This window comes from Pleurodeles waltl, chromosome 5 (genome assembly GCF_031143425.1).
Source record: "Pleurodeles waltl isolate 20211129_DDA chromosome 5, aPleWal1.hap1.20221129, whole genome shotgun sequence".
Taxonomy (NCBI): Eukaryota; Metazoa; Chordata; class Amphibia; order Caudata; family Salamandridae; genus Pleurodeles; species Pleurodeles waltl.
The window spans coordinates 1,802,951,331-1,802,965,884 of NC_090444.1; the positions used below are offsets into that span (position 1 = coordinate 1,802,951,331).

The 14,554-nt window shown below is 46.3% G+C and overlaps 1 protein-coding gene across 3 annotated transcripts in view; it reads right to left on the bottom strand.

Annotated features, from left to right (window-relative positions):
- LOC138296815 (zinc finger protein 318-like) overlaps positions 1-14,554 on the bottom strand; it is a 142,188-nt gene that overhangs the window by 73,188 nt on the left and 54,446 nt on the right. For all 3 annotated transcript variants that reach the window (XR_011203906.1, XR_011203905.1, XM_069236269.1), the window contains exon 2: positions 7,492-7,667. Coding sequence is in view for 1 of the 3 variants with exons in the window: in XM_069236269.1 (XP_069092370.1) it covers positions 7,492-7,667 (176 nt within the window). In the remaining 2 variants the exon portion in view is untranslated. The remainder of the gene's footprint in view (positions 1-7,491; positions 7,668-14,554) is intronic.

Genomic DNA, 14,554 nt, shown 5'->3' on the forward strand with positions numbered 1-14,554 from the left:
ATTCCTTACTTTGAAATAGTGCATACAGAGCCAACTTCCTACAGCGTACCATTGCGACTTAGATGGGGCCTCGGGCTTCTTCCACCCCCCGCCAGGGCCCTCTTAGCTGCCCCCAGACAAACCTAATTTAGCGGTCCCCCATGGTTTGGCAACTCAGAGTGGGGTCTCGGATACCTAATAACACACATTCCGGCTTACTAGGAATGGGATATCCTAGAATGTCTTTAATTTGTGCCAGTATCTCATTCCAAAAAAGGAAGAATTGTCGGACAATCCCACCATATGTGGCGGAAGTCTCCCAATATCCCACATCCCCTCCAACAAGATCTTTTTAAGTTTCTCATGGTAGAGGTACCAGTTGGAGAGAAGTTTATAAGGTGCTTCCCAGAGCCCCAAGGAGCTCATAAACTTAAAAATATTGCTGTATAACTTGGCCCAAAGCTTGTGGGTGTCAAGAACTCGATTCCAAAATGTCATGTGGCGGGGGGACGATCGGCTTCCTGTAATAAAGCAGAAAGAGTAGAGATACAGCCTCTAGAAGCCCCTCCCTGTCACACAAAGTACTCCACTGGTAGTAAGTCCCTTGTGGCTGCCTTCCGTACACTAAGCTGAGACACCCAGTGTTTCAACTGAGTATAATGAAAAAGTTCTGAGACCTGTATTTTAAAATCCCAAACCCAGCAGCAGTTTCAAACGTTAGCAGATCTGTCCCACGGAACAAGTCTGAGATCTTTAGGCAGCCTCCCTCCCGCCATGCGTCAAAGGGGCCCTGCAGAAGGGCTGGTGGAAAGGCCGGATTTGAGTGGATAGGGGCATGTAGAGTTGCCCTATGTCTTATTCACTGTGTCCCACACCTTAATTGTAGTGGCTGTGGGAATACTCAGATATGCATTACGCGGATAATCTTGCTGAGGCTTCCACAACACATCCCATATTGTCCCCCCCATAACTGCTCTGCCCATATGTAGCCATAATTTATCTGACTCCCTGAGTGACCATTCTGCTATTACTCGGAGTTGTGCAGCACAGTAGTAATTTTGTATGTCTGGTAGTGCAAGCCCCCCTGCCTCTCTGGGCAGAGTCAGAACTTTATAAGAGAGTCACACTCTATGGCCCTGTTACACAATACGGGGAGCATGGCTCCATGAACAATCCTTCTGTATTTCTATCGGGAGCCCTTGAAACAGATATAAAATGCGTGGTAGTGCAGTCATTTTGATTGCGTTTATACGTTCCATCCAGGTAAGGTATCCAAACGCCCATCGTTTTATGTCAGCCTTCAAATGTCGGATTACAGAAGGAAAGTTTGCTTTATACAGATTCTCCATTTAGGGAGTGAGCTTTACTCCCAAATATGTAATCTCACTCTTGGCCCACTGGAACTGAAGCTGGGAGGAGATGGTCTCCAGTTCCTGTGTGGGAATCGACAGATTAAGCAGATAAGACTTGTGTGTCAACTATGAATCCAGAGACTGCCTCGTAAGTTTGTAGCTCTTGTTGTAGAACTGGAAGTGAACTGCGGGGAGACCGAGGAGCTAAAAAAACGTCATCCACAAAGAGGCAGAATTTATGTTAGTCAGCCCCAAAATGGACTCCTTGAATTTCTGGATTGGTTCTGATCTTAGCTGACAATGGTTCAATGCTGAGCGCAAAAAACAAGGGGGGGGACAGAGGGCATCCCTGTCTCGTCCCCCGCATCAGCTTAAAGGACCCTGAGGTAGTCCCATTTACCACAACCTGGGAGCCAGAGAATGCATAGACAGCCATTACCCTGTTAATGATCTGTTCCACAAATCCAAACCTCCTTAATATGGCCACCAGGAAGGAACAATCAAACCGGTCAAAGGCCTTCTCAGCATCGAATTCCAATAAAATTGCAGTGATTTATTTATTTATTTATTACTTACCTTGTCTGTAAGAATCCATTTTGTATTGCTCCTTTTCCTTTAAGACATTTAGTTTAAGTCCTCTCTCTGAACGCACTGCCTATCGCATATGTGATCTTATATATATTTGTTTAAGTAAAATAAGCCTGGTTCCACACCACGGGCTCGCAGCTGGTTTCTTTCCCTAGCTGGGGCACGTTACTCATTATAATTATGTGGTAAAAATAACTAACCAACCTCGGCTGTTGTATTTTGGGGAGGGAAAGGCTGATATCTATACCTCTGAACCACACAATCCTTTGAAGGGTCTCAAGAATGTGGGAAGTCAGACAGCTGCAGAAGGGAGTCGAGGACAAAGCAGGGAATGGAACCGGTGTGTGGAAACTGATTCCCTCCCTAAAATTCTTGTATGACGTATATCATTATTTACTTACTTTATGTATCCTTTGATGTATAAGTATAAATATCACTGTTAAATGCTCCATGCTAGCACACTTTACTTTGGGCCTGTGATGCCAGTTGTAAATCTGTCCTCTTTGCTGCAGCAAAAATAAATAGACATTTGGTCATTGATTTTTCCCTCCGGCTCTCCGTGTCAAACCTTGTAAATGCATTTGTAAGTATCATTAAAACGTGCTTTACATGTCTATCAGGTGAGACACACGTCTTAAATTGTCATGTGTTTGGCAGCCTTTGATAAAGCCCAATTATTCTGGATGGATCAGATCAGGCAAAACAGATTCCAATCTTGAGGCAAAGACCTTGGTATAAATCTTAGCGTCAAGATTAAGAAGGGCAATTGGCTGATAAGAAGCACATCTTTGGGGGTCTTTCCCCAGTTTCGGAATGACGTGACCAGAGCTTTGCTCATGGAGGGCGATACTTCAACCCCGTCCCCTATGTGGTCAAATGTGGCGTCAGGTCAGAACTAAAGGTTTTATAAAAGTGTGCGGTCAGTCCATCAGGACCTGGAGATTTATTAAGTTTGAGGGAATCTATACACTCCTGCACTTCCTCTCTTGTGATGGGGTTAGTCCGATCCTCAACAATATCCTGGGGAACATGTGGCAAATCTAGTAATTCGATAAAAGTCAATTGCCTCCCCGACTTGGTCAGTAGTGTAAAGCTACTTATAAAATTCTGTAAATGCTTGGGCTTTCTTATCTTCCTGATGTTGCGGCCTTCATCCCTGATCAGCCCTTTATATTCCTTTTCCTGCTTTCTTCTTAATTGCCTTGCCATCAGAGGGCATATCTTGTTGCACTTTTCATAAATAGTTTGCTTCAGGCATAGTAATGTGTGTTCTGCCCTACTGGCACAGATTGCGCGGAGCTTACCTTTTAAGGATACTACTTTCCGTTGCAGTGTAGTTTTATGGGCTTTCCCCGCCAGGATTAATTCCTCCTCTTACGCCAACCATTCTGTAGTCTTCTGTTTTTGTAATGTGCTCATCAGTGATATACATCTGCTCTGTATAACTGCCTTAAAGCATCTCCCTTCGTGGTATAAGAAGTATCTCTAGGATCATTTAGGTCAAAAAATTCCCTTATCGTCTTTCTAAGTTTGTTTCTGAATTGTCTGTTTTGCACCAGAGCACTGGGAAAGTACCATTTCTTAAACTTGGGGCCGGCCAGTCGACGATAACCTCAAGGGGAGCATGATCAGATATGAGAATTGGATGGTAGCAGACTGAGCTGCAGATTGGAGACCTTGGCTGACAAATATGTAGTCAAGTCTAGAAAACGAGCTATGCGTATGGGGAACAAGTGCAGTCCCTTATGGCAGGGTTACAGGTATGCCAAGTGTCTACAAGGCCTAATTCTTGTAGCATAGCCTTTAGGAACTAAGAAAACACCTCCCCCGCTCCCCAAAGCTCTATGGGAATTTGTGGAATCCATTGTCGGTGCCACACATTAGGGATTCTGCTGTTCCCGGGTCTCCCCGGTTGCGCTTACTCTGGTCTCAAGTTATTTGATGATTCTCCTCTGGAGACCCCCACCTGGGAAGCTGCCTCATTAAAATCCACATAGTGGTATGACTTATTGTCCATCTCGAATGCAATCTGATATGGGAACGTCCACCTCTATTTAATGTTCTTGGATCAGAGGGCCCCTGTAATGGGCCAAAACTGTTGCCCACGCGCTAAGGTGGCTAGAGCAACATCTTGGAATAGGGAGCAAATTTCTCCTTGAAAGCTCATGACATCCTGCTGTTGGACCTTTTACAGTATCAGCTCCTTGTCCTTGAAATAACTCACCTTAGTTAAGATATCTCTGGGTTTCTTCCCTTCTCCGGCGGTGAGTATACCCACCCGGTGCACCCTTTCTACCCGTACCTCCGGGAGATTGTCCCCTAAAGTCTCCGCGAACATTCCCACCATGAAGGCTTCAAGATCATGGCCCTTGCAGGGCTCCTACAGGGTTTGCACCCTTATATTGTCCCAGCGGGAACAACTCTCCAAGTCTTCACACTTTTAGCACCATAGATCGTAATTGGGAATGAATTGCGTTTACTTCACCTGGAAACTGCTGTTCCAGGTCCTGAACTTTAGTCTCCAGATCTATTGTGTGTGTGCCCACTGAGTCTGTCTGGAGACTAGTGAGGCGAGAGTTAATCTTTTCTCTACAAGTTTCAAAAGTGGCCTTAATGTCAGTCTTGAGCTGCTTCTTCAGCTCATTTTTAAATTGCGCAGGGAAGTCAGGAGGTCCTCTTTATTGAGGGCCATGTTGTAGCCCGTCGGGCAGGCTCTGTCGTCTGAACGGGTCTCTGCAGGAGTGAAATAACTGGGCACCCTATTAGGTTGTGTCCTCTTGCGTGACATCGACATATGTTGTCAGTGCCGTGTTTTGATAGAAGGCAGGGGCTGAACTTCATCCAAGTTTCGTGGAGCTGTCTTTCTAGAGGTTCACCCTCTGGCCCCACAATCCCACACTTCACTACAGCATGGAAAAGTCCGCCATTCCCTGGATCACAGCAGGTCGTCTTCTGCCATCTTCATTCTCTGACAGAGAGGAGATCTGAAGACGACTCCCGCAAACGCCCCCATGTGTAGTGCTTTCACTCCCTTCTTCGCGAGGAACTTTGTCCCTTACTGCCAACCGCTAACTCTGTGTCCAGTTAGCACACTTTCTAACCCTGCTGATCCTGATCGCACTGCAAGTGTGGATTCCAGGCATGCACAGCCCCGGCCGCGCCATAGCGTGCACGGTTGACTACTCTCTGCCTGACCTTCCGCCATCTTAGGGTCAGGCATTCGCAAACTCTCACAATCTTCTGTTTTTTGTCCCGGAACCCTGTATGTGCAGCAGCCAAGCCACCCCAAGCAGCTCCCCCCAGCAGGCCCCTCCCCCCCACCTGAGGATTTACCTGCTATTTTGTTCAGGGTCCCATCGCTTCTCTGGTGTTCGTGCCGCAGCATTCCACTCTTCTTCTCACCTATCTAGCAGGCGTGTGGGCTTTATCCCAAGGCCCATCCGCTGCTGCTCCTTTTCTGACACCTTTGGGTCCTCCAGGGGGTTCCCTCCCAGGCTCCACGATATTATTTCATACTTCGGGCTCCTCAAAGCCGCAGGCTGCTCACGTCTCTTTTGCCTCCTTGCAGCCCTGCGCCTCAACACCCACCATCTTAGCTTGCGGTCATCCTAGTCTAGGCCACCTCACGACGGAATGGTCATTTCTCAATCTCTAGCACCTCAAGTCTGCCTTCTTGGCATTCCTGTATCGTTTACTTGCCCGGCAGACTTTATTCTAGCGATCATTGGCCCTTATAAGCACACTAATTGTGGGCCTTGAAGCTGAGCCACAGTGGATCGCGTCCGCTCAGCTATGATGGTTGGCCACACCCTCATCAACGTGTCTTCATAACCACCTTGCTCCAAAGAAGCCACTGGCTGGCTTCTGTCACTTGCTTTTCTGGGCATCCACATTATCCTTCTACGGCTAAATGAATGCTATCATTGTTAACATTCTACTTTTGAAGTGGATCCACCTTCCCTGAAAAAGGCAGTGGCACTGTGATCAATTCCCCATTACAGCCATGGCACAATATGGTGACTTGCAATACTACACTGTGAGTAACCATTTGCATGCAGGTCTTTGCCATTTTTGGAAATTAGCCGATGATGAAGGCTGCCCTGTGTGATCTATGGAGGTGCGCTTAAGGTGGTGGTGTTGGACCAGTCAGCAGCCTGTTGCATCGTTGGCCATCAGGTACTCTTTTCAAGACTGTATCAGGTCAGTAGCCAGAATACTACACTGACCTACAATGCTTCATTCCAAATCAAGAAATGTCAATTCGTCTTAACTCTTCGGTATAACTTTTCTAAAAGAAATTTCTACAGCTGAGTAGCAGGGAACTCAGCCCTTTCACTAATTTTTTTCCAATATTTTTGTTTCACCAAGAATGTTTTAGATCACACGCACACATATCCTCCTCAAGGTTAGATGAGTGGGGCTTTGCATCACCACTGTAATCGTTTAATCGGGTCCTGTGTCAAAGATGATCGGCTGTGCCACAGCAGGACAAAACGCATTGATACTTCTACTGCCATTTTACAAAACTCCATTCTGATTAACACTTTTTGGCTTGATCAATTACGCTTTCCAGCCACAGCAGATTTAGTAGAGAAGATACAAATCCTAAGGTAAAGCTAGTCTCAACTTTCCAAAATGGCACCTTTAAAAGTAGTTACACAATATGTTCTGCTATATCCAGCTGCCCATTCTGATCTGCTTTTCATTCTTTGCCATATAAAAAGTGTCTGTAGATGGCATCTTTATTTTTCCCTGTTCTGAAGACTGCAATTTAATCCCGCCCACAGCTTCACAGATTCCATTAACAAAATACAAAGGACTTAATCATTGGGATCATATAAATTCTACATTGATATCGTCACTGGCTGACTCTGGTTACATTTTAAATATAAGCCACTTTACTTGGCCAATTAAACAATGTAATCCATTGTGTCCCTTTCCTTTGACTTCAAAAGGCATCACTAAAAACCTGTGTTCGGAATGTTACTCTCCTCAAATAATTTGTTAACAAGTCCTCAGTATGAAGGGGTCCAACTGCCGACCACAAAATACTCACTCCACTCTTTGTGGCCTGGGTTCAGAAACTCAATGTGCTCCTTGGCGAACTGATCTGGGACGGCAGACCCCACAGGGTCGCTTTGTCTGCCCTCCGTCATCCCCCGTTGAAACGTGGGCTAGTAGTGCCAGAGTTTAATTATTTTTTTTTTTTTTTGCGGCCCAGCTCCAATTGACTACTAAGTGACTGGATGGAACGCCCCTATCAGAGCTTGGCCTGAGGAAACCTGCAGACAGGGAGACACGCATGTGGTCCTCCAGCTTCTGCTAATGATCTGTCAATCACCTGGTCATGTGGTTCTATAAGGGACTGAACAGCTAACCCCAAAGGCCGCTTGATGCCCCTCTGGACCCACTGGACTGACTTGGGGCGAGACCAGATGGATGCTCAATGGGGGAGGTATTGGCATAACCCCAAAATACCTGATAAATAACCACTTGTTCTACTATCACTGCTACATTCCCTGCCTTGTTGAGTGCCACATCAGTCACCATTCTAGACGCCTGATTATCTTACCTGACCAAGTCGATTACATGTGCTACTGGCTGGCCAAGAGGGTCAGATGCCCCAGTCACATCGGTAGTGTTTACTAGCGTTGAATCAAAAATGTCGGTTGATCCGCTGCTCTCTTTCTCACTTCCCTCGAGTACCCGCAAATCAGGACCATCCTGGCGGCTTGGAGAAGGCGGTTTCTGCATGGAAAGGGAGAGAGGGCCGTGTTAAATGACCTTAAACATCTCAATAGGACAAGAAGAAAACAAATCCTATATAAACGTCAATCAGAGGACACTTAACAAAATTTAGAAAGACGTAGGCACATTTCACGACCACACATGGCAACGGAGAGATGGTGCAAGGGGACCCTAAACTGAACTGGCTTCCCCACCTTCAGCTAACACTGTAGAATAAACAGTTTTGTAATAAAGTGATTGAAAAATTCTATTTTGATATTTATGTATTTTTTTTTTAAAACAGTCATAGAAAGAAGGGATCTTGGCATTCAGGAGGGAAAGAGACCAGGACATGGGATGAAGTGCTAGGAATGTCATAAATGACTAACAAGAGCTTTGTCACTGCACGCAAGGTGAAATGCCCCTATTATAGCCTTTAGAAGTTGACCACTAAATATAAAATTAACTAGCCTAGAGTACGAGGAGCCAGGAGGCCTTTGCACCAAGACTTCTAAGTTGGCAGAGCTCTTTTTGACATCTCTGGGAGAGGATGTTTTTCTTCAGTCTGAGAGGCTCTCCTGTATCCAATACTGAAATTGGGCCGTCCCCTACAGGACCCAGTCTTCTATTGATCATAAACCATAATTAATTTGGACTAGAAGATTTTGAGCAACATCCTTGAGTTCCTTATCAACTGTCTACTTCCACACCTCGTACATATGGATTTATCTCCCGATGGAATACCTATTTACATCTCTGTTGTCTCTACAGAATATTTTAAGCAATCCTTTGGCTTGGCCTAGGGCCACACTGTTAAGTTTGGACCTTGAAAAAACATTCAGTACTGTCATATAAGAGAATCAATTTGAGGTATTGCGATCGTCGAGTTCTGGACCATGCTTCATTAAGTGCATCAAGCTAGCTCCTTTATTCACAACCGGTAGCCTGGGTATGTATAGGCAAGTAGATTAACACCCCCCCTTCAAAATAGCCTGCGAAGCCAGTCAGGGATGACCTCTGCCCCCTCCCCTACTTTTTGCTATGGAACTTCTCTCATGCCATCTACGAGTGAAAGGAGTTGATTGGGGAATCCCACCTCTCTGATAGCATCCAGATAGTCTCCCTTTATGCCGACAATCTCCTCCCCTATGTAAAGGACTTTCAGGGTCCTACTTTTCTATTAGCATATATACTAGAATTTAATTTACTGCTGTATCGGGACTTCACGTTTTTTGATGCAAGTCCTCTATATTCCCTCCAAATGTCCCTCCAGTCCATCTTGAACTAGGGAGCGGCTCCTTGCAGTGGGAGGAGACCATCATTAAATACCTTGGCATTAAGGAGGAAGATTCTGACCTGATGGAGGGCAACTTTACCAGGGAGGTGACCGCTATCTTGATATAGGTGTTGTTTTAGAGGACTCAACTTGTGACCCTAATTGGGAGCATTGCCCTTTCCGAGATGATTATCCTCTGACTGGAATATAATTTCTCGAATATTCCCTTGGTGCCTTCTCCTGCATTCTTCCAAGGTATAGATACTTTATTAGTAAACTGATCTGGCACACAGGCGCCGGAGGGTGGCCCTTGCCAAACTCAGTCTTTTCACTGTAACAGGTGGGCTGGGAGTCCCACATTTTGATCTTTATTACTTAGTTGTACAGCTCAAATGGTCAATAGCTGAGCAAATGGGCTGCGGGCCTCTTCGTGGTAGAGACTGCCTCCACAGCATCCGCGTTTTCACTAAAAGGCCTCTACACTCTCCTCCTGACCAAGCCCCAATGTCTATGGACACATCACAAGCTGCTTCACGTGGTTTTACTTTGCTATACCTGAGCCCCAACACTCACAGAACAGACTACCCCTATTTGATCCTGCTATCTCCCCACTTTTGTCTTCTGACTCTTATCGGCCCACTTAGCTCTGGGGCACTTCGGTACTAGCACAAAGCTTGCATAACCATTCTGGGTGATCTAAACATCCAAGAGCACTGGCTCGCTTTTGAGAAGCTGAGGCAAATTAATGTTGCATATTTGGGGGGGGGGGGGGGGTATTTGTCAATTCCTCCTCTACAACAGGTTTGAAGTCTGCTATACAGCGGCTCTGGTCTACCGTGACCCCACCCACTGAAAACACTCCAGCCCCAAGCCATAAATACATGGGATGTAGACTACACCAAGCTATTTGGTTTTATTGGGTTCTCCTCCATCCTCGTCTGGATCCGGGATCTGAGATGGGCCTGTACTGCCACAACTGAGATCTACTAAAGGGACGGGTGCTGCCACATGCAGAGACTGGGCAGTGGCAGCTGGACTGTCAAAGATAAAGAGAAGCAAGGCCAGCCGTTGCCTTTCTCCTCCTTTCTAGGGGACTATAACCTGCATGGCCCGTAAGCAGAATGGGTGAGGGCCCAGACCAGCTGAAAGCCTGGGGTTTGTCAAAACTCTTGGCCTATGCTCACCCCAGTCGTCTCCACCACTGACAGCAGATCCCCTAGGAGGAGGAGCGCTGTTGGTTGGCACTCTATTTAGGCTTAGCTGCTCGTGCAGACCTAATGGAGGCACTAGAATGCCACAAAGAGGTGTCAGGTGAGCAGAAGATGACCCATCTTTATCTGTCTTTTCCTTCCCCCCACCTCCCTGGGATCCAGCACCTGGACAGCTTTTTGGTAGAAAACAAACCCTTCACAAAGACCATCACCCATAATTGAGATAAACCATCCATGACTCCACCACCCATCTCTCCTCTCCTTGGGCGTACCGCCCACGTAGGATTAAAGATCGGATAAGCTAGGAGGCAACAGAACTTCACTAAAGAATAAAATAGATATGCTGGGTCTGGACTTAGACTTACTGTGTAAGGACCAACAGAACCTATGAACCAGGGTACAAGTTACAGAGGAGTCAATAAAAAAAAAAAAGTGATACCCTAATGCACAGATAATGCCAGAACCCTGAAGGACCCGACTGAAAGTTACCTTCTAGGAGAGTCACACATAAGACCGCACAAGGCAAAACAATCCGAGTATAGTGGGCATGCTGGAAGGCACAGAGGGCTCAGGCATCTCAATACATAGAGAATTGGCTCTGGGAGGAGGTGTCTCCGCAGGGGCTGTCTCCGATGTATGTGGTCAAGACAGCCCACCAGGTGTGACATGGCGCTTGCCACCAGGAGTCCACCCCTCCCCCAGACTGAACGTTGCGCAGCTCCCCAAGTACTGAGATCACGGCCATATCCCCCAGGAAGCTTGCACTGAAACCCCCTCCCCAAAATGCTTGGACACATGAAGATAATTATAATTAAGGTGGTCGTCAGACAAACTTGCATCAGTGCCACAATTGGGGTCAGAGGAATGCAACAGACAGAGCTGGAAGAGACCGAGAACACTCATGAAACTGGAACTAGCTGCAGCAAGTGACCCAACTCAAATTCCCACCTTAATGAGGGCTGTGAGGCACATGCTGCCGTACTGGAACGGCTCACATGCCTAGACAGAGCAACACACACAGAAGGGGTCTATGCAGAAGGAAATAAAGAACAGTACTTATTAGCATGGTTAATCCACCCACCTCACCCTCTATACCCTATTTCTGCAACACTCCAGCAGGGCACACAGCACACATGCAAAACAAAATTAACGATGCATTTAGGAATTACTATACTACCTTGTACTCTTCTCCGCCGAACAGTCTATTAGACACTAATGATAGCTTCCTGACTGCACTACTGATCCCATCCGATCCTTGGCTAGGCACAAAACACCAGGCACGAGCGGTCCACCTGTAGAATTTTATGCTGCCTCTGAGCCACTCTTAAAATCTCAGCTGCTTAAGCTCCATAGCGAGGCTAAAAGCAAGGGTGTCTTCCTTCCACAATGAATGAAGCCCTGGTTACTGCCATCCCTAAGCCAGGGCGTGATTACCTACAACTATCTTTATACAAGCTGCTATCCATTTTGAATACTCATAAAATCTTCAGTAGAATACTGGAGTATAGGCCTCCTCCGCTCCTACTGGAATTAATCCAGACCAAAATGCTTTATCCCGCGCCGGAGCATGTCACTCAAAATCAGACGCTTTTACCAAATCTACGACAAAGTTGTCACCGACTGGCCTATCTCTGCCTGCATAGTCCTAGACGTCAAGCAGGCTTTGGTACCCCTAGGCTGGTCTATCTCATGCGAGTCCTCCATGCCCTCAGATTAGGTGATCAAATGATAGCCTTGATCCAGCTCCTGTACATGGCCCCGACTGCCAGAGTAAAGACTGGCAGTCATATATCGCAATGCTACACATTAAGCAGAGGCACCAGACAGAGATGCCTGCTCTTCCTGCTATTTGCATGACACCTTGGCTATACGACTAAGAGAGCAGGGGTGCATATGTGATATCTCCAGAATGAAAGACGTGCATTCAGTATCTCCTTTATGTCAAGGATGTATCGGCTGACCCCAGCATCATACAAGCCGCATTTGAGGTGTTTTCTCCTAACTGTGTTAATCCTACCAAATCCGAGCATTCCTTCAGCGGCAGGCTGCACCAGAAAGATCGGGCAGCCAAGCGATATAGTGGGTTCCCTGTACATTCAGATATCAAGATCTCAACATCTATCACTCCCATGAAGACATGTTGGGCAGAAACCAGGAGCGGACCCAGAGAGCATTAAAAGGTCAAGTAGCCTTCCAGACAACCCTGTCACTGGCAGTCCCCGGCCGGGTAACCATAGCCAAAATGGTGATGCTCCTCCACCTATTGTACTACTTTATAAACCTTACAATACTTCTACCAGACGCTTATTTTGAACAAATAGATTCCCTCCTCATTGACCTTATTGGGGGCAGTGGGGAGTGCAGGGTAGGTCTAGATAAATTGAAGCTGTCACAGGCCTGGGGTGAGCTCGGGGTCAGTGATTTCCAGGGTTGTATGTATGCAGCCTAGCTCCAGTGGGTGACTTACTGGACACAGAAGCACCACTTGAGTGAAACCACTATGTCCATGAAGCAGATCTGGGCCAGCAACCTACATAGTATTCTATTCCCAGCAGTCAAGCCCCCGAAAGATCTCCCTATCTTGCTACGGACAGCAGTACTAATATTGCAGTGTCGTGTCTACTATTCTCTCAAACCACTACCTTATGCACCATAACTCCCTTTGCCGGGCTTCCCCACACATACAGGTACACTCCAGGCATGGACACTGACATGCTGGGAGGTGGTGGTAACACACAGAGTGGGTGACTTATTCACTGGATTGACTTTCCCAACTCTAGGTGAAGAATAAAACTTGAGTCAAGGACGATTCTTGCTGTATGGAAAAATCGTGCACAAGATAAAAATTTGTTGTAACGCAGACGGCAGTGAACCAGGCACCCACTAAGTTACACAGGTCATACACACTATGGGCAATGGACGCAGGCTGATCATGTGGCTCTTCAAAGCTATCCTTAAGCTTACAGATGTGTCTCTTCGGCCCCTGTGGGAGCAATGGGAGGACAATGCACAGCAAGCATTTAACAAGTCTGAGTGGCGAGAAGCCCTAGAATACCATTGGAAAATGTCCAGAAACGCTTGGTTTAAATTTGTACAGCATATTATCTTGCATAGAGCATACCTCATGCACAGTAAATTAAATCTAATCTTCCCTGGGGCGTCTCCTGTGTGTCTAGATGCCAAACAGACACAACTGACCTACAACACATATTCCGGACATGTGGTAAACTACGTGATTTCTGGGATGCAGTCACGCATGCAACAGCAGAGGTGATTACTAGACCGTGTCTGACCACAGTTGAGGCTTGTTTGCTGGGCATTTACACTAACCAAAAACTACCAGAATTGCTACTAAATTTGCCAGTTTAGTCCTCCTACTGGCTAAGAGGACAGTCGCTGTGCACAGGAAGACTCCACTGCCTCCCCAATTGGGTTCATGGAAGAAGGACTTGGAACATGAGACAGTGACAAAGGAGTGGGGGGGCTGTGCAGAGAAGAGACGTGAGGCTATGAGATGCGGTTCCAAGCCTTTAAATATAATGGAAAAGATGATGAGATGCTGCCATGAAGGGGTACACCTGAAACATGACTCCCACCCCTTTGCCTCCTATTCAGGGGGATGTCACAAATTCTATTAGCTCGCTCATGAAACATAAGATTGCCACACTTGCTGTTGCTCAGTGACTATGATCATAGCGGATAACTGGCGCTTTCAACACATCCGCCACAGGAGTCATGGTGTGGGGATTGTCTTAGTTAAAAGGGGGGGGGGGGGAGGGTATGGGTTAACTCCTTTAGAGTTGAAATGGGGGATTACTGTAAACTGTTATACTACTGTCTTCCTGTGATAGGACGGTAAAAAAAAAACAATAAAAAAAAAATCTCAAAACAAAATAGAACTAACTAAAAAAAAAAAAATTACACAAGGAGGAGAATTCTGGAATTTGTTGCAATAATGATGTGGTGAAGCCTCTGGATCGTTAGAACAACAGACTGCTTCCATCCGCCTAACACTCATGGACAATCATAGACTGCAGTACTAGTGACAGTTGCAGAAATTGGAACCAGGAATAAGAGTTTCAATTCAGCTATCCCCATCTAATCATAAGGTGTGGTCCTGGAAAATTGGCTGATCACCAAGCCGCAATTGCCCTGTTTGGTGAAAAAAGAAAGGACCTAGAGGCAAGTTACTGGACGATGATGCACTGTAGAAACAAACGGATTATTGTTCACTGGGAAATCTAAATAGTGACTTGAACTAACTTAGTTGTGCGTAGTAGTGGAGCAGGTAAAAACAACACTTTCAATAGCAGCCAGTAAGGTCCCAATGGCTCCTACACAAGGCAGACCAATAACTATTACTTTCATAATGATCAATGCCCTCAAACCATGAATACTGGGGAAAAAAAGCTTGATTACGA